Source organism: Enhydra lutris, unplaced genomic scaffold (genome assembly GCF_002288905.1).
Source record: "Enhydra lutris kenyoni isolate GAN:26980312 unplaced genomic scaffold, ASM228890v2 scaffoldscaffold51, whole genome shotgun sequence".
Taxonomy (NCBI): Eukaryota; Metazoa; Chordata; class Mammalia; order Carnivora; family Mustelidae; genus Enhydra; species Enhydra lutris.
In genome coordinates, this window is record NW_019154135.1 from 9,810,030 (window position 1) to 9,829,307 (window position 19,278).

Here is a 19,278-nt window from a genome sequence, read left to right on the forward strand (position 1 = left end):
CAGGTGGGCGGTGACAGGCGGGCGGGGGACGGGGTACAGGTGGGCGGTGACAGGCGGGCGGGGGACGGGGTGCAGGTGGGCGGTGACAGGCGGGCGGGGATGGGGTGCAGGTGGGCGGTGACAGGCGAGCGGGGGACGGGGTGCAGGTGGGCAGTGACAGGCGGGCGGGGGACGGGGTGCAGGTGGGCGGTGACAGGCGAGCGGGGGACGGGGTGCAGGTGGGCGGTGACAGGCGGGCGGGGATGGGGTGCAGGTGGGCGGTGACAGGCGGGCGGGGGACGGGGTGCAGGTGGGCGGTGACAGGCGGGCCGGGATGGGGTGCAGGTGGGCGATGACAGGTGGGCGGGACTCTGCTTATTACCCGGGCCCAGGAAGCATGGACCGTGGGGGCCGGGGGCTGTGTGTGTTCGAACCCAGAGCCCATACTTTACCATGACCCTGAGTGACCTGCCTCACTTCCCTCTTGCATCTGTTACTTGTACTTGGGGATAAAGACGCGTTTCCTGACGTGGAGAGGAGTAAAATGAAATAAAGCTCTTGGAAGTGTACCTGGTCCGTAGCAGCATTCACTAAGGTTAACTGTGGAGCTAGACCTTTTTTTTTCTTTTAAGATTTTTTAAATTTATTTGAGAGAGAGAGAAAGCATGAGTAGGGGAAGGAGTAGAGGCAGAGGGAGAAGCAGGCTCCCCGCTGAGCAGGGAGCCTGAGGACTGGAGACGCCATCCCAGGACCCTGGGATCAGACCCAAGCTGAAGGCAGACGCTTAACCAACCGAACCCCCGGGCGCCCCTCGATATTATTACATCGTCACTGCCTGCTTCTCCCTTGCCCCCCTCCAGCGTGAGTGAGCCAGTAAGCTGCTCCTGTCCACAGGGGATAAGCGTGCAGGGGCGAGGCTGTGTGCCCATAGCGGTGGCTGGGGTCGCTCCCTGTTCTGTACTCCGTGCGGTCCTTCCCTGCAAGGGTCTGCCGCTTCCTGGGGCTTGGGGGGCTCCAGGGGCCCCAGCGGCTGACTCTGGCCCTCCCCCTGCAGTATGGAATGCTACTGTACCAGAACTTCAGGATCCCGCCCCCGCGGAAGGCCTTGCTCCCCTCCTTCTGCACACCGGTGGTGAGTGCATCTGCGGCGTCCGAAAGGCGGGCCCCCTTCCCAGCATCCCGGCTGAGTGCAGGTTGTTTCCCTGGAGACGGGTTTGTCTGGCCGGCGGTGTGACTGCTGGGGTCGGGTCCTGTACCGGTCAGGGCGGTGGCTCTGTTCAGGAGCTCAGGGACTGTCACCAGCCATGTCTTGCTCTCACCAGGGGCAGCCATGGCGCTATGGCCATGGGTGACCCTGAAGCTTCCCCTGGTGGGAATTAGAGCTGGGAGTGTCCTTGTCCTCAGGATGTCCTCTACTTCCCAAAGGTGGAGGAACACTTCGTCCTCTCCAAACATGACCCTTTAGCTCCCCCAGGCCCCTTTCTGGGAGGGGCCGGGTGTGCACAGGGAGGGTCCATGTGTTGCCCAGAACTGAGCCCCTGGGGGAGGGACTTGGTGGCTGCCCACCACCCCAACTCTACGGCACCCCGCGGCCTCCAGTGGAGTTTGGGTGCAGTGAGGGGACTGGGGCGTTTCTTATTCCCCTCCAGAGAAACCAAAGCCACCTCTAGGTCAGGGGCCCTCCTGCCACAGAATTTCCATCTGAACTTTAGAGCAGGGGGCGGGATGTTCCGTCACCCTTCCCCAGCCATCGCTGGTCTGGTTGCCTACATTTTAAGAACTTGTGGCCTTTCCTTCCAGCGCAGCGTCTCTGAGAACTCCCTGGTAGCAATGGATTTTTCTGGGCAAACAGGAAGAGTGATCGAGAACCCGGCCGAAGCCCAGAGCGCGGCCCTGGAGGAAGGCCATGCCTGGAGGGTAAGGCCAGGCCGTCCCGTGGACAGGCCCCCTCATGGGTAGTGCCCCTGCCCCCGCGCTGGCCTCCCAGAAGAACGGCCCCGTGGGCACTGTTGCGGGGACAAGGTGCTGGGAGGGGAGGGTGGCATCACAGTCTCAGCTTGGGGTTCCTCCACGCTCCCAGGGGGAGGAGTCGGGCAGGAGCAGAGCCCTCTGACCTCGTGTCTCCCGCACAGAGCTGCCCCGCTACGGGTGGTCAGCGGCCATGTGTGGACAGCACGGAGCCCTCCCGCCCTGACGCGGCCGGTCGTTGCTCACACCATGGCTCGACCAGCTTCGTGGCCTCGGACAGTCTCTTCCCTTGGAGGCTCCTACTCCTGACCTCCCCGTGTGGAGAGTGTCCCCCGATTTCAAATTCTCTGAGATTTACAGACAACATACAAAACGTGAGCCCGCTGGCTCAGAGTTCCCTGAACCTCCGCCTCAGAGCGTGTTGGAAAAGAATGTCCCCACGGCCCGGGGTCTCTGTAGGCCAGTGTTTCCTGTGGAGAAGCTTGTGCTTTTCTCCCAGAACGTCCCAGAGTTTCACTGTGTGCTTCAGTCCTGGGATCGTGGGGATTCCTCAGGATGCTTCTGTTTTCACGCCTGTGGCCAGATGGGGTGGGCTGGGGAGGCTGTCCCTCCACGGCCGAAGGCCCCACATCCTGGCCAGGCCTCCCCGCACGGGCGCGTCCCCGGCAGTGGCGGGCCTCGCTGGTCTGCTGTGTCGGCGCTGACGCAGGCGTTCCTTCCGCAGAAGCGAAGCACACGGATGAACATCCCAGGCAGCCAGAGCCCCCTCCACCCTTCCACCCTAAGTACAGGTAAGCGCCTCTTGGCAGCCTGATCGTTTGGTCCTAAGGGTGGCCCCCATCCCTCCCGGAGCTTTCCCTGACCCCTGGGCCCAGCGTTCGCCAGGAGAGCTATAGCTGTGGGAACCGGGCCCGGCACTGATGGCTGGTTCGCTGTGCCTTCAGCGAAGCCAGTCCCCTCCTTCCCTCTTCCCTCCCGCAGTGATTCACAGGACGCAGCACTGGTTCCACGGCAGGATCTCCAGGGAGGAGTCCCACCGGATCATCAAGCAGCAGGGGCTGGTGGACGGGTAAGGAGGTGGTGGCCTGGGGAGCGGGCCCCGAACCCCTGTTGTGCCGGGTGCACCTTCTGTCTGGTTTCTGAGATCCTGGGTGGAGGCAGTCACTAGAGCCTCGGTTGGAAGAGGGGAGAATGTGGCTCAGGGTCAGCGTGGGGCAGGGCGGGCTCAGCTGGCCGGCGGCCCAGGGAAGATCGTAACCCGCCTGTTACCAACTTCTGCCTCTTTGGCGCACGTCAGACGGATGGACCAAGGGCACAAGATGGTTGTTCTTCATTCACAGGGCAGGGCAAACGAAAGAGCAGTGTTTCTGTTTACATTTGATCAGGTGGCTTTTGCTGAGAACAACCCCAAAGCCTTCAAGGCTTCAAGCCACAGAGCAGGATCATTTCTCACAGTCGGAGCTGGTGAGGGGGGTGGGTCCTCCTCGCCTGGGCCAGCTGTCCTGGGGGCGGGTCGGCCTTCCTTCCGGGTCTGACACCTGGTGTTGGTGTTGGCTGCGGAGATGGGGCGACTGGGTGTGTGTGCCAGCAGGCTAGCCTGGGGACACGCGCTCCGTGGCCATCATGGGTCCCAGGAGTGAGAGAGGTCAGTGCCCGATGCACAGGCCCTTCTCAGGGCTACTATCCCACTGGCCGACGCAGGGCCCCACAGCCTTGCTCTCCTGGCCACTGGAGGAGCTGCCCAGGGCCCTGGATGTGCACCTGTGTCCTCCCCCCGACTCCCAGCAGGAGGTACCTTCTGCCTCCCCCACTCCTTCATATGTTAAAAATTTTCCTATAGACACTTTAAGAATTTACCCAGGAGAGAAGAGGCTAGTGAGTCCCCATGGAGTCCTTCTCTGGTTTTGACTCATTTTAGTTTGTCTGTGTCCCTTCCTGCATGATTGGCTCCTCCCCGCTCCACCTTCCTTCTCCTGGAAGAGTTTATTTTTTTATTTTTTTAAAGATTTTATTTATTTATTTGAGAGAGAAAGAAAGGGAGAGAGTGAGTACACACACTCAAGCAGGGGGAGAGGCAGGCAGAGGGAGAGCAGACTCCCCGCTGAGCAGGGAGCTCGAGTGGGACTCGATCCCAGAACCCTGGGACCATGACCTGAACTGAAGGCAGATGCTTAAACGACAGAGCCCCCCAGGTGCCCTGCCCTCTTGAATGTTTTAAAATAAATTGCAGACATTCTATATTTTACCAGTAAACATAGTGTGTCTCTAAAACATAAAGAGCCTTGTACTTTGACATGATTCCTTAATGTCATCTAAAATCCAGTCTGGGTTCAAATTTCCCTAATGGCTGCAAAAAGAAAAAAAAATCCTTGAAACTGAGTTGGTTCAAATCGGGGCTGACAAATGGCGTTTGGCTGGTAGGTCTCAGGCCTCCTCAGATAGGACGCTGTCCCTCTGCTTCCTTCTCTTCCTCTCACTGGCTCGTCTGTTGCTGAAGCAGTGGGTGCGTCGCTGGCTGCAAAGGTGGCTGAGCTCTTGACTTTTCCCTCAAGTGAGGGTGGGGTCAGTTTGGAGAAGAGTGGTTCGGCCTCGCCACCTTCCCGCGGTGGCAGATGAGCTGCTGCTCGTCTAAACTGGGACTATGTCCACAGATTCCTAAACACTGGATTTCTTTCAGTCAAAACTTGCTGTTTTTGATGCTCACTTTGGCCAACGGGACTTGATCAAGTCAGTTCCTGAGCTCTTCTGACGTACCACGGACAGTGCTGGATCCCAGAGTGACCCGAGAGCATTCCGCTCCCCTGAACGTTGCTCTTCGGAAACTCGCTCTTTCTAGTGGAAAGCGGCTTCTGGACGTCACAGCCTGTGGGCCCTTTCCAGGGACAGAGCTAGGACATAGGTTCTTTTTCCCCACAGTGAAAAATAAAAATTTGAAACCCTCTCTTTCAGGGTTCACACTGTTACTGCAAACTTGGCCGGAAGAGGACAGGTTTTTTTCCCTTGATTTTACTGTATTTCTCTTCTCTTACTCCGAAAATCTTACTAGGACATAATTATTTGTAAAAACTGACTTTCCCTATGTCTCATCACTTCTGGAAAGTACTCCTGTGGCCTCGTAATCCTGAAGGCGTGTTCCAGGCAGGTCACATCCAAGAGCCACGTTTAAACCGGCTCCTCTCTGGGGTTCTAGCAGCAAACCTCTGAGTGGTCGGAGAGGTTCATTTGTCTCTGTTTGCTTTCGATTTTTGTCAGCAGATCTGCTTGGGTTTCGGCTTAATGCTTCCCGTTAAACCTACAAAACACTCCCCCAGTTCCAAAATCAGAATGGTAAAACCGGGCGGGCTCCCTGCAGACTCTCCCCTGCCCCCCGCACCTCCTCCGCTATGGGAGCCCGTTTTATGGGGTCTGTGTATCCACTCGCTGTGGCAGATGCACCCACATGGCGAGGGTCTGCCCTGTCTCGGGCTTGGTGTTTCCAGGCTGATGGTAGGACACTGGGGAGCTGTCCCCTCATAGTTCAGTTCAGCCGATGTCTCTACTGGTGGTGCCCAGACCTGTGTGGGCGATGGCATGCCCACGGCCCCTCAGGCTGCGAGGGGGTGTCCACCTGTCTCCTCTGTCGCCGGGGAGGCCGAGCCTCTTTCTGGAGATTGAAACCTCCTCGGGCATTTCTTCTCTTACCATTCTGGAAACCATTTGTATCTTCTGCCCAATGTTCTCAGTCTGTTTTCTGCAAATGTTCTTTCTTACATCGTTGTGTCGTTTTTGACTTTGCATATGGCTCGTATCTGTTTTCTATTTGGTTTGGGTTGGCTTTTTTATTTGTTTTTTAAGATTTTATTTATTTATTTGGCAGAGAGAGATCGCAAGTAGGCAAAGAGGCAGGCAGAGAGAGGAGGAGGCAGGCTCCCTGCCAAGCAGAGAGGGCTTGATCCCAGGACCCTGAGACCATGACCTGAGCCGAAGGCAGAGGCTTAACCCACTGAGCCACCCAGGCACCCTGTACAGGCTTTTTGATGCCAATTTTATGTAGTTGCCTTTATCATTTGTGTCCCTTTTCCTCCTGTATTTTCGGGCCCTTGCCGTGTTAGTTTTGGCTGCTCCGTAAAGGAGTTTGCTCCTGTTCTCTAGGATCCCTATTGTTTCTCTTCTTCCCTTCAGTCTTTTTCTCCAGCTTTTCCCTCCCAGTGTTCCTTTTTGTTTGTCTAGATCCCAGATGCATTCAGAATGTATTTATGCTGAGATGCTGTGTAAAGAACAAATCCAGTTTGTTTTCCCTGTGCGGCTGTCACATTGTTCCAAAACTACTGATTTGAAAAGTCACCCTTATCCGGCAACAGCCCTTTTTTTAAAGCATTAGAAGTGAGTCCTCCTCCCCTATGCGCCTCTGAAGGGTCTGGCCCGCCTAAGGAGAGGGAAACTGAACAGTGACAGTGTTCGCGTGCAGGGATATGTAGGTTCCAGGGCTTTCTGTACAGCCGTACCCGTCCGCAGCCCTGAACAACATCAGAAGGGACCCCACGGTGCTCTGATGAGGTCACCACACTGGCTGTGGGGTTCATTCCAAGGAAGCCCAGTGGTTCACTTGCCAGGGGGCATCAGATGCCATCAAAGTGAAGGTTCCAGAGGTGATGGGATTTGGTGTCATGGCCACTCGTGTCCCTCCCGGGGCCCCGGGCAATGTGGCACCTGTGTCCCTCTGGATCACGGTGGATGGAACATCAGAGGCCATGTGGGGACATGTGTGATCTGAGGATGCTTCTCTGTGATTCCCAGCCAGGCCCACTCTGCCTTTAAGGGGCTACCCCTGTGTGTGGGAGCCGTGCGGTCCTTCAGCACACTCGGGCCATGACATTGTGGGTCTGTACCTGTTCTGTTTTGTTTTTTAAGATTTTGTTTATTTGAGAGACAGAGCGAGCACGAGCCGGGGTGTAGGGGCAGAGGGAGAAGGAGAAGCCGACTCCCAGTGGAGCAAGGAGCCGGATGCGGGGCTTGATCCCAGGACCTGAGATCAGGACCTGAGCCGAGCACAGAGGCTTCTCCGACTGAGCCCCCAGGTGCCCCATGTCAGTGCCTGTTTAAAAAAATAAAACGCGTTGGTCTTTTCACCATTTCCTAGAGTCCTTGTCAGCGAGGTCTCTGTCCGTTCAGGCCCACAGACAAAGATGAGCGTCCTTGTCATCTTTCCTCCCACAAACCGGCCGGCCCCCTGGTGTCTGCCCCGTTAATAAGCCGGGCTTTCTCTCCAGTATAACCTTCAGCCCTGGTGTCAGGCTGGCCAAAACGAGGGTCAGGATAATGGAACCCATTCAGGTGTCATCACCGTGAGGCTAGACTTCCATTAATTGCTGGGCGCTTAGGCAGGAAATGTGTTGGGAAAACAAGGTAAATGAAATAATCAATTCCTAATCTTGACTGATCCCTGCAGAGATAATGAAGGGAAGACAATTTAGAGGGTCCAGCATCGTGGAGAAAATGACTGAAAGTCAGCCTTAACCTCAAAAGACACAGGGAGTTGGGAAGAGGGGCCGGAAGGAGACAAGGGAGCCTAGCGCCCACCCGGTGGGGAGGGGGTCTTTGAAACCCCTGGTGTCCAGGTGCCTGCGTCCTTTCCCTCTTGCCGCCCACAGCCAGCCCACAACCTGGAGAAGGATTCTTCCAAGGGCAGACCTAGCGTCGTGGCCTCTGCTGAGTGCCCACTGGGGGCTCACTTCTTCTCCTGCAGCATTTGGGCTCTGTCCCCCGCCCTCCCTACCCTGGCCCTGCTCACATTGGGCCCAGCCCTGCCCACCCCTCTTCGGCCCCCCAGTCTCCAGCTCCGTGCTGTTGGTGAGCCCCGAGGAGCACGCCAGTCTTCTCCTGCAGGGTAGGGAACTTCTCTGTCCAGATTCGAGTTGTTTGCAGCTCCCCACGGACCCCCGTGTTAGGGGGAGGGGGTCCTGTCCTGGGGCGGACACAGTGCCCCGGTCGGCACCATAACAGCATTCAGCAGCCATGAAGGAACCGTCTATACACGCCTCCTCCGATCTTACCCGTGGCCCTGTTGATCCTAGAAGCCGGGATTCCTGTGCCTAAGGCTGGCTGCTAGCCCCTGGGGACCTGGCTAAACTTCTCTGTGCCCGCTGCCCTCATCTTGAAATGAGAACCATGACAAGGTCATGGTGGGGACTAAAGGAGTTGCCAAGCGCTCAGAGCCTCACTTATGACCCTGAGCTGGGTTGTCCCTCGGACCGCTGTCAGCGACCCCCCCCTACCCCGCCAACACAGGCCACGCTCTGCTTCAGGAGCCCACCAGGGGGCACATTTGCAAGATCTCCCTGCTACGTGGTCCTCACCGCTTTCCTTCCTGTGCTGGGTTCCAGATTTCTTTTTTTTTTTTTCCATTTTTTTTCCCCAAAGATTTTTATTTATTTATTTGTCAGAGAGAGAGACAGCAGAAGAGCTGTGTGAGGGGCAGAGGGAGAAGCAGGCTTCCCGCAGAGCAGGGAGCCCGACGGGGGGCTCGATCCCAGGACCCTGGGATCATGACCTGAGCTGAAGGCAGCTGCTTAACCAACTAAGCCGCCAGGCATCCCTCTGTTCCAGATTTCTTGACCTGCCCGAGTTGCCTGCCACACAGTCCTCCTGGGACCTGTCCCTGCAGAGGTCCCTTGGGCTGTCAGTGGGGCTCTGCGGTTTGTGGTTGGCAGTCACTGGCTTCCTGGGTTCCCGTAGGTCAAGCGTCCCATGCAGCCCGAGGCAGAACAGTCCAGTCACGGATCTGATCCGTGGCAGGTCTGGGAATCCCACAAACTCCAGAGCCACATGCTTTTCAGACCACAGGTTCCTCTGGGTTAATAATGGTTGCAGACGGACAGCCACTGGGCACAAACTACAAATCCCAAGCATTTGGGGAAACCTCAGCACTTTCCAGGGTCCTGCCCCAGGTGGAAGGTGTGGGGCAGTGCCTGCCTGCTCCCCGGGCCGCTCCAAGGGTCACGTTCTGCCACGGTGCACCTGTCTGCAGCAGGAAGTGCCTGGGAGCTAACTAAGCTGACAGGAGAGCGAGGGACAGACCAGCTTTTCCTGTCAGACGGCCTGGCGTCCAGGAAGTTCCCAGGTTTTTGCTGGGATGGTGGCTTCTTTGGAATGAAATAACCCATAAGACAGATCTTTGAGGTGGACAACCGAGGCGTGTGGCTATGCCCAGGAGAGGGGGAAGACCCCCGGCCTCTCAGGGTTCTGCGTGGCAGACGCCCCACACCTAACCCTCCACACAGGGCCAGCAATTCTTAGCACTGACTGCCCGCCCCACAAGTCATGGGACTCTGGTCTCCCAGAAGAAATTTGGAAGAATATGTCTCCTGGGAACACTGGAATAAAGGGTGTGTGGTCCACGAGAGTGCAAAACCCAGTGCTCCAGTCCCACGGCACCCACGGTGGATATTCCCATTTAAAGGCTCTGAGAAGTCCTGTAGTAAAATAAAATACCTTTCTGCCTTTTTAACACAGGACTTTGCCGTCCCATTTATCTGGTTTCTGTCTTAATAGTAGGGTCCAGTAGCAGATGGTGCACTGTTTGCCTTCAATAAGGCTCTTTGTCACCTGGATTCTGGCGTTAGGGCTCCTCTTTCCTCCTTCCTAGGGTACAGCTGCCTTCTCCACGAATGCCAGGTGTGCTTGTGGAAAAGCAAAGATTTCTAGGTCTTTGTGCTACTGGGATTTTTATGTATTTCTTATCCGGAAATAAATTGGTGTCATGGGGAAGCTGCCAGAGTCTTATAGCAATCTTCTGTGCGTTTTCTCAGATGCGCCGGCTGTCAGTACTGTGGCCCGTTTGCTCTATCATAGCCTCCCTCCCTCCTCTTTTTGTCTGAACCCTTTGGGAGGTAAGTTCCAGATAGCATGATGTCCCTTGGATCCTGCTTATTTTGGTAGAAAATTTGTAAGAACAAGGACTCATCTTCTATTTAACCACAGTACCCTTATAAAAATTGGGAAGTAGGGCCGCCTGGGCGGCTCAGTCAGATAAGCATCTGCCTTTGGCTTGGTCATGATCCCGGGGTCCCAGGATCGAAGCCTGCATCTGCCTCCCTGCTCAGCGGGGCGGCTGCTTCTCCCTCTGCCTGCCGCTCCCCCTGCTTGTGTTCTCTGTCTCCCTCTCTCTCTTTATCAAATAGATAAAATAGATTAGAAAGATAAAACCTTTTTTTAAATAATGGGAAGTAGACATCCACGTGGCTCCTACACACTTGGTCCAGTTTTGCCAGTGGTTCCTCTCACATCCTTCACGGGGAATAAAAACGTCGTGATTCTAAATGCTCCTATGGGGGCGCATCTCGTTAGCCTTTGTCCTTCCTGGACACGTGTCACAGGAAGAAGCCAGTACTTACAGAGTGCACCTTGGCTTGGGTGCCTCCGGGTGCTCTGGGGCTCAGCCGGGTCACCACCTTGCAGGAGGGGACACAGAGTCCCCCCTGGCTGGGCACAGTTGGTGTCTCATTGCTGGCGGTGTTGCCTTGGATACTCGGCGGTGACGGTACCAGCGGGTTCCTCCGATGGACAGTCGCTGTGTTTCCCTTTATATCGACAAGTGCTGGGGGGTGATGGTTTGAGAACGAAAATTCTGTTTCTCATCAAATTCCATCTGCTGATGTTCATACCTATTGACGACCTTGTCCTTCATCTGTGGGAACCTGCAGCTGTGGCCAGATAGTGTCGGGCCCATCATTTCTTCCTGTTTATTTAGCTTCCCTTCTGTTTTAAGGAAGAGCTCCTTCTCCTCCTCTCTTAATTTACTTGCTCATTTATTACAGTATCGGAAGGTACTTTCGGATTCCAGTTTTATTCTCTGGGTTATCATCTGTCGGGTCTGATATTACTACGATGCTGTATCCTGGCTCATGGCCCTTTGAACTTTGAACTTCATGGCTTTCCGGCGCATGTCGCTCTAGCCGCAGTGGTACACCTGCCCAGCCATGGCCCTAGCATGCTTTCACTAGAGGATGCCATTCAGAAGCCCGTCCTCAGGCATCCTGAACTGTACCGTCTGCAAGGCTCTCTTATCCTCAGGAGTGGGGCAATGCGTGCGTGTGTGTGTGCATGCGTGTGCACACGCGTTCATGCATGTGCAAAGATACAAACCCACATCCCAGGTCTGGATTTCTGAAAGTGTACAATCAGCTGAATTTTTCCATCCCCAGGCTTTTTCTCCTCCGAGACAGCCAGAGCAATCCAAAGGCTTTTGTGCTCACGCTCTGTCATCATCAGAAAATTAAAAATTTCCAGATCTTACCTGTAAGTATCAAAAACTTCTCACTGAGCCTTGTTGTTTCCTGGGTTTGTTCCGAATGCAATTTTCAAACCCCAAACTAACCGGACCTGCAGGTCGTTAAATATCAGGTCCAAGCTGACCGGAGATAGACTTCTCCGAGTCCCCTGATAGGTTTGTTTTTTGAAATTGGGAACACACCTCCCAGAAGTCATCAGCTGGGGAGTAACGTATACGAAATTGACATCAGATGTTTCACATTCTTAAGTGATGAAGTCTACAGGTCATAACGTTCCTAAAATGTTTCCTGTGGGGCCCCAACCCAGGCCATGTTCTGCCCAAAGAGGGTGGTGAGGTCTTTTCCGCTCAGAGATCCACTCTGTCCAGTAGCAAAGGAAGCTCTGGGAGGCCCACACCTGGCGGGTCTGAAGCTTGCTTGAGCCCAGGACGTGAGCATCTCGGGAGTCCCTCAGGGATGGGAGTGGGAGGATCACAGGGTAGTCCTGTTAGCTTTTCGGGAGCCTTCTTGCCGTGTCCCGATGATGCTCTCACTCTGCCCATGAGACAGCGGAAGGGCAAAGGCATTCGGTGGTGTGCCCAGGGCCAGGCTGCCCAGACGGCACAGAACCTTCCATGCCAACCTGGGACTCGTCGCCTTCCTGGTTTGCTCTGTCTGACCCCGCCTTACATGATCTCTCATTGTCTTAGCCTCAAATCATAGAAAACCTGTTATGTGGCTGGCGGAGTGGGTAATGCCATTCTCCCCAATAACCCCAGATTCTGGAAGCCTCCTAGGGATAGTCGCTGGAGGCTTGAAAGCAAAAAACCTTGAAAACGGGGTGCACTCGTGCCTTCAGCTGTGTTTTGGAGTCTAGAAGCGGTTCTGAGTTATTAATCAGACTGACCTGCTCGGTACACATGTGTTCCCACCACAGTGCAGTCCTTAACTCTCTCTGCGCAGACCGGCCTTAGGAAGGTTGCTCCTTCCGGAAGGTACCATGGGGTCCCTCCATGTTGATGGAAATGGCTACCTGACATCCACCATGGCAGGACCTGGGAAAGCACTGCCGGTTCCTGCCCTCACCGATCCCTTGCGGTGACCCCATAGTCGCACTCTTTGTCCCCAAGCGTGTGGCCCCTAACTCGGCGTGTGTCCTTGTGTCCCTCTAGTGCGAGGATGATGGGCAGATGTTCTTCAGCCTCGACGACGGCAACACCAAATTCTCTGACCTGATCCAGCTTGTGGACTTTTACCAGCTCAACAAAGGCGTCCTACCTTGCAAACTCAAGCACCACTGCATCCGAGTGGCCTTATGACCTCACACTCACTCTTGGCTGAGGACGGGAGCAAGCTGACACTGGAACGGGGCCGGGGGGTCGCGCGTCGCCGAGAGCACTTGTCCGTTCTGCGCCCCGGGGAACGGGGTCCGTCGGGGCCCACCCGCCAGGAGGGACTCGGGGTTGGACTCCCGCAACAATGAGCTGCTGCAGATCTGACGGGGCTGCCTCCCCCCCGCCCCAAATGCCGAACAGATCTGGGAGGCAGGAGAGTGCAACCACGAACGGGAGGCAAAAAACTGGACGGATCATCTTGGCTGGGCCACGTAGGAGCGAGAACCAGAGACACGTAATTGGAAATGAACTCTTGCCCTGGAATAATCTTGACAATTAAAACTGATATGTTTACTTTTTTGTATCGATCACTTTTTGCACTCCTTCTTTGTTTTCAATATTGCCCTCGGCCCCAGTAGGAGGGGGTGTGGCTCCTCCATGCACGAGGGACGCGGGGACCGTGGCGAGGAGCAGACTCCAGAGACCGAATCCGGGCCCCCAGGTGTTTCCAGGTCCCCACCCGGTGCAGGTGACTGGAGGTGGATCCGCTCCCAGGTAACAAACCACCCCAGCCCCTCCCCAGAATACTTGAAGAGCTTTTTTTTTTTTTTTTCTTTTAAAGACACAGGTGTCACCCGTAGTAGGCATTGGGCCCCTGGTGTGGACGCAGTTGGGCACCCCCATCTGTCCGTCACTTCCGTGTGCACAGATGCCACCTACACCTGTTACATGTGTGTCCTTCACAGTTCAGGAGGCCTGGGTGCTCTGGAAAGCTCGCCGGCCCACCGCACGGTCTGGCTGAGTGGCCTCGCCTCTAGTGGACATGGGGAGCGTCCCTGGGACCCCCCCTGCCCCAGCACCCAGTGTCCTCCGCCCCCTCTAAGCTTGTTCTAGAACGATCGCTGCCTTACTCCCCACCACCCCTGGGCGCACAGGCTTTTTCCTGGCCGTCGTCCCTCCGGGGGTTAAAGGATCGAAAAGGAAAATGGCACCTGCTTGACTCCCAGAAGTGGCCCGAGGGTTTCCATGGTGATAAAGACGTGAACATAGAAAAGGGCACGTCTGCTGTCCGGCATGGACAGGTCCTCACTCGATGACCTCTGTCCTGCTGAAAAGCCCTGTGAGCCGGCCCAGGCGGAGGCCCCCCTCGGCGGGCTGGAGCTCAGAAGAGTCTGGTCAACACAGCACTGCTTCCCCCGTGGGGGACTGAGTCACACAGTGACTGGACTGCCCTCCCCACCCCATCCCCGTAGCTGAGTCACCAGGTGTGACAGGGGCCGAGGCTTTACCGGCGGTCTCTGCAAAGCAGAAAGGTCTCCCCTGACAGGCCTGGGAGATGGGTCACCACGCGGGACTGGTCCCCCAGGTGCCTGCCTCTGCCCCACGAGCGAGCATGCACCCTGGTGGGACCCACGGGACCCTCATCAGTGGCACTGCTGTGCTCCTGGGACCTCAAGGGTGTAGAAACACTGTATTTTAGTTTACGGGCCTCACTCTGCTCGTTTTCCACAAAATGTCTACTTACGCAAAGGCAGAATTTTTAGTAAAACATTTTTAGCCATAGACACTCCGTCGCGTTTTCTTCGTTTTGTAGCCAGTTATCTCAGGCCCTTGCAGGTCAGCCGACCCCCAGGTCCCGCCTGGCTGCCGGCCGCCAGGGCGCTGCCCCTTGGAGCCGGTCTTCAGTTCCCGTTAGACATTTTTCTCTCCACTGATTGGAAGTAGAACCAGAGAGCAATGCGGCGATCTCTCTTTCCCTGTGCGTAGACCTGGAGGATGAGGTTCTCACGCCCCTGTCCGCTGGACGGCCAGCCTCCACGGCATCTCGTGCTTGTAAACATGCATTTTATTTAAGAGGAGCGGGAAAGCTGGACCCTGACTCACGGTCTGTGTGTTGCTGGGTTGACGTCGTCTTCTGTACCTTCCTGGCCACAGTGAAATGCTGGGTGCAGGGTGGGAGCCCCCGTGCCTGGTGGCTGCGAATTCCACCCAGAAGCAGCCTGTCCCTCGAGGATATGGGCGCCTGGCCTTACCAAGCAGGGGCGGAAGGATGGTCGACTTTTATTTTTGTATTTAAAATGACATGAATGTAAACGGAACAGCTCAGGGTCATTTTGGAGCCTGTTGACTTTCTCTCTCTCTCTCACCTGTGATTTTCTTTTCTCAAAGGAAAACCCCACATAGCAGCCTGGACTTAGTTGGAAATACCCAGCCCTTTGGGTACTGGAGTTGAAATGGGTGATCTCTGGTACCTTAGGTCTTCGAGTTCTGGAACGTTGTTTTGTTCGCTAAACCTTGGAGAAATGCGTGCCTCAGTCTAGCTGTTTTGTCTTCTCTTTTGTGCACTTAATGCCTGACAGTCTGACCAACTGAGGCAGCTGTCCGGGGCGGGACCTGCTCGCCGCGGATCATGAAGTCCCCGGGTGAGCTCGCGGTGCCGGTGACACAGAGGACGTGTGGACGGTTTCAGGGAATGCTGAAGGTATCACGAGACAAAACCTTTATTCCACGTGCTTTGCCCCTTTCTGTACATAGCTCTGCGGCTTGTGAACCTAATTGTAAACTTTCAGGTATTTTTGTACAAATGAGGGACTGATGTTCTGTTTCTTGTAATTAGAAATAAACATGACTACGGTGTTCTTGGTTTTTCCGCTGCTCCTGTGTCTGTTTCTGTGTTTGGGAACACTCCAGCGGGCCCGCACCTGAAAACCTTTGGAGGTAACATGGATCTTTGTCCTGGTTAGACGCTAGTCGGAGAGAAGTTGGTAAGGGACACGCGGGCCACGTGGCTCCGCATCCCTGCCGCAATGACCTCAGCCACCTCTTCTCCCCGCACCTCCATCGCCAAGTGATGCAGAGGTGGTCCGAGCCCCACTCAGGTTTTGCAAACACTTGAAGGAACTCACAACCAGTTTGCATTTGAGAAATCCAGTGGCATGGTTGGTGCTGCAGTGGGACCATGACCGTGGGCTGGATCCAGGTTTTCTAGTCAAATAAACTGGCAGGAGCATGGAGAGAATGGATGCCCCATGTCACTGCTTCCCCAGGGCCTCCCCGGAGGGACTAACTTGTCTCCCTGCCTCTGGTCACACACGCCTTCCTGACAGATCTCCCAAAATGACACATGAATTGGCGATAGAACATTTTTCCTTTGGTGCCTCTCTTGCAGATTACAGCAGTGTCGTTCTGGGCTGTTCCCGGACTTTTGTTCTTTGATGTTAAGAGGGATGACAAATTCTCTCAGAAAATACAAACCCCATTGTATTTTAGGAATATAGCTGTCCAATACCATACTACAGGCACACACACCTGTTTAAAGTTAAATTTAAATAAAAATAAAATGAAACATTCAGTTCCAGTTCCACTAGCCACATTTTCAAGTCCTCAACAGCCACAAGTGGCTGGTGGCCGCCATGATGGACGGTGCGGATCTAGAGCGCTCCATCATGGCGGAAATTTCTGTGGGTCAGTCAGGGACTGACAGGGCACGCCTACGTTACAGAAGTGGGTGACGAGATCAAGGAGGGTCTGTCTCTTGTGTCTGGTTGATGCTTTGAGTAGGCAAAGCTCAGCCTCCGACCCAAGACTAAGCATATCCCCCGCCCCGAAGTCAAACCTGCGCACCCCCCACACACACACATACTAGCTTCCCCTTTGCCACAAGAGAAGGACTGTCCACTGCCTTCCTTTGGCTTTGGTCAAATGGTTATAATGGAATGACAGTGGTTTCACATCAGAAACGTATATTGTGTATAAAACTCAACTGTGTCTGCGTAGCCCAACCTCCAAACACCCCCTTGTGCAGAGGACGCTTCCCAGTCTCATAGCCACCAGCTCCAGGAGCAGACTTCCTGGCCTGAGCCAGAGGTGGAAAGGTCCATTTTCTATGGCCCTGATTAGACCCATTGGTGATGCTCTCTCCAGACGGAGGGTAGCTTTCATGTTCGTATTTGCACACGAGGACCCTGAGCATAAGGAGACACCACATAGGTCCTCCTCTGAGGACACAGCCTCCTCTTTCCCTGCGGGAGTAAGAATGGACCGTGCCTTGCTTCTTGAGAGACGGTTCTGTGCGAGCCATCACACGAGAAACGGGGAGCATTCCTGATGCTGTTCTAGAATTCCCACCCAATCCCGACGGAATTCTGTTCCTGAGTTAAGACAGGCGTCGCGAGGAAAGCAGCGGGGGCTTCTCCCAGACCACCGGTTCCACAAGTGTGCACTTCTTGGCCTCTTTTTTAATTAGAGGTAGGAGACGCGCATTTTTTTTTTTTTAAGATTTTAGCATTATTTTTTATCTGGTATAAAAAGTGAAGCGGCCTTAACATTCTGTTACCGCACTACTTTCGATTCTGCATCTGATCTGACTGTGCTCTATCTCCGAGCTGGTTGAGGTTTTTTCCTGGGGTGATTTGGACGTGGATGACCTTCCTCAGTACTGTCTGAGTCCTGCTGTAAGATGAGGCTCCATGACCTTCTCTCCCAAACGGGCACCTCAGGATGACCCAGCGCAGAGGCGCTCCTGGCCTCGCTCCCAGAGTGAGCACATGACACGGAACAGCTTCCGTGAGGACAGAGGGCACCATGGGGCCGGGCCCCACGTGAGTCAGGGTGGCTCCCTCCAGCAAGAGGAATTCGCAGGCTGTCACGAGAACAGGCCACATTTTGGGGGGAACCGTATAACACTCCTGTAAAGGGACGCTAGGGAATTCAACCTACCCTCTCATCAGACTCACCTTTGGAGCTTTGAGGCTCCATGTCTCCAGGCCCTTCTGAAGTTTCTGGAACTAAGGTCTTGCTTGGACATGGCAATAAAATGCTTGCTCCCAGGCCACTACAGGTAGGGGAGATCCTCTCCAGCTCACCGTGGCTCCCGGGATGTATGGGGCATGCCTCTGCTGTGTTTTTATCCTTCCTGGACCCATCGGGGACTTGCTGAGCTCCTACATGGAGAGCTATTGGTGGGCTGTTGGGAAATGTTGAGGCTAATTTAGAAGTCCTTGCAGCTGCCCCGGGAGCACCCCCGGGAGCACCCTTGGGAGCACAGGACCAGCACAACTGGAAAGGCCACTGGTGGGCTCTGGCTCTGGCAAGACCCAGGCAGCTGCCCATGTGTGGGCCCCGTTCAGCCCTACGGTGCAGTGCCAGAGGTGTGAGGTCCCCACACTAACGTCACCCCCTCCTGGGCACACCAGGCCACTCGCTCTCCCCGCTGGATGGGGCTGGCTCCGGTATGCACAGCTGGGTCATGGGAGTCAGGCCTGGACCCTGTCTCCTGGGTCTGTGATGGTGCTCTCTCCACTCTGCCGGGTTGTCATCCGCATTCCCCTGCCAGAGCCTAGCAGGGGGCTCACTTGGCAAAGACAGAGCTTCCCGCCAAGGCTGTGGGCGGCCATCTGCCCCTTGCCAACCTGAGCTCCCCCAGGGGATTCCCCCCTCGCCCCGCCCCGTCCTGCCCTCTGCTAGCCTCCGCCATCCCTCTCCTCTGGAAGACGGGCCACCCACACCGACTCTATCCACGTCCCAGGGGAGGCTCCAGTGCCAACAGAAACGGCCACCTGTAGTGCTGTAGCTTGACCGTCCTCCGTTTGCAAGGAGAGGAGCGGGTCCCCGTCAGAGCCACTGAACAGCACTGGGCCGCCAGTCCCCGGCCAGGGCTCCAGCACTGCCCTCAGGACCCGAGCTGGAAATGATATTGGAAATGGAAGCAAGAAACTCATGCAAGAAGAACCACAAAGAACTGGGGAACCTGTGACTCTCGTTTTTTAATTCAATACAAAAGAACTATAGGAGTGACTGGTGATCTGTCGGAGTTGCCTTCTCAAGCTTTTTTGCCCACAGTTTCATCCTCAGTTTTAGATTTTATGAATCTTTACCAATTTTATTTTGCTGAGAAGAGAGTATCTGTAGTTGCTTTGAGGCTTGGATGACAACCTACGGTAAGAAACGTGTTTCTCCTGTGAAGCTGTGCGTGTTATACACACGTGGGATGCAAACAGAGCCTCGGAAATTAGTATTTCCCTTACCAGGTACAACGCCCCCCTTTCCTCTGATTCTGCATTGTTTTTTAAAATGCTGGTCACAACACCTTCAAAACCGATTTCATGATCCAACAGGGCTTTGAGAGACTGAGTAGGAGAAGCCCGATGTTGGAAGATACACAGCTCGCAACTCCAAGGCCTACTTTAAAGCTACCATGAGCGTTTTTTAAAGATTTTATTTGTTTATTAGAGAATGAGTGGGGGGAAGGGCAGAAGGAGAAGCAGGCTCCCTGCTGAACATGGAGCCTGACATGGGGCTCAATCCCAGGACCCTGAGATCATGACCTGAGCTGAAAGCAGAGGCTTCAGTGACTGAGCCACCCGGGTGCCCCAAGACTGAATTAGTGCAGTCCCTGGGTGACTCAGTTAAGCGTCCGACTCTTGATCTCAGCTCAGGTCATAATCTCAGGGTCCTAAGATCGAGCGTAAGCTCCACGCTCAGCAGGGAATCTTCTTGAGATTCTCTCTCTCCCCTGTCCCTCCCCCTGCTCATGCACTCTCGCTCTCTCTCTCCCCCCTTCCCCACAAAAGACTGTGCATTACTGGTGAAAGAACAGACCCATGGAACACAACAGAGAGCCAGAAGTAGACCCCCATCAGGAGAAGCAGCTGATCGTTGGCAAAGGAGCAACAGCCACACAGTGGAACAAAGACGGTCTCTTCAGCGGTTCATGGTGGAAACACCGAAGGTCCACGCAGGACAGCGAA

The 19,278-nt window shown here is 55.1% G+C and overlaps 1 protein-coding gene across 2 annotated transcripts in view; it reads left to right on the forward strand.

Moving 5' to 3' along the window:
- The window catches only part of LOC111157052 (growth factor receptor bound protein 10), a 170,519-nt gene extending 157,619 nt beyond the window's left edge, over positions 1–12,900 (forward strand). For both annotated transcript variants that reach the window (XM_022518264.1, XM_022518265.1), the window contains exons 13-18: positions 1,034–1,111; positions 1,780–1,896; positions 2,672–2,738; positions 2,929–3,016; positions 11,130–11,223; positions 12,368–12,900. In XM_022518264.1, coding sequence (XP_022373972.1) covers positions 1,034–1,111; positions 1,780–1,896; positions 2,672–2,738; positions 2,929–3,016; positions 11,130–11,223; positions 12,368–12,514 — 591 coding nt within the window. In that variant the 3' untranslated portion in view covers positions 12,515–12,900. The remainder of the gene's footprint in view (positions 1–1,033; positions 1,112–1,779; positions 1,897–2,671; positions 2,739–2,928; positions 3,017–11,129; positions 11,224–12,367) is intronic.
- The last annotated feature ends 6,378 nt before the right edge of the window (positions 12,901–19,278 follow it).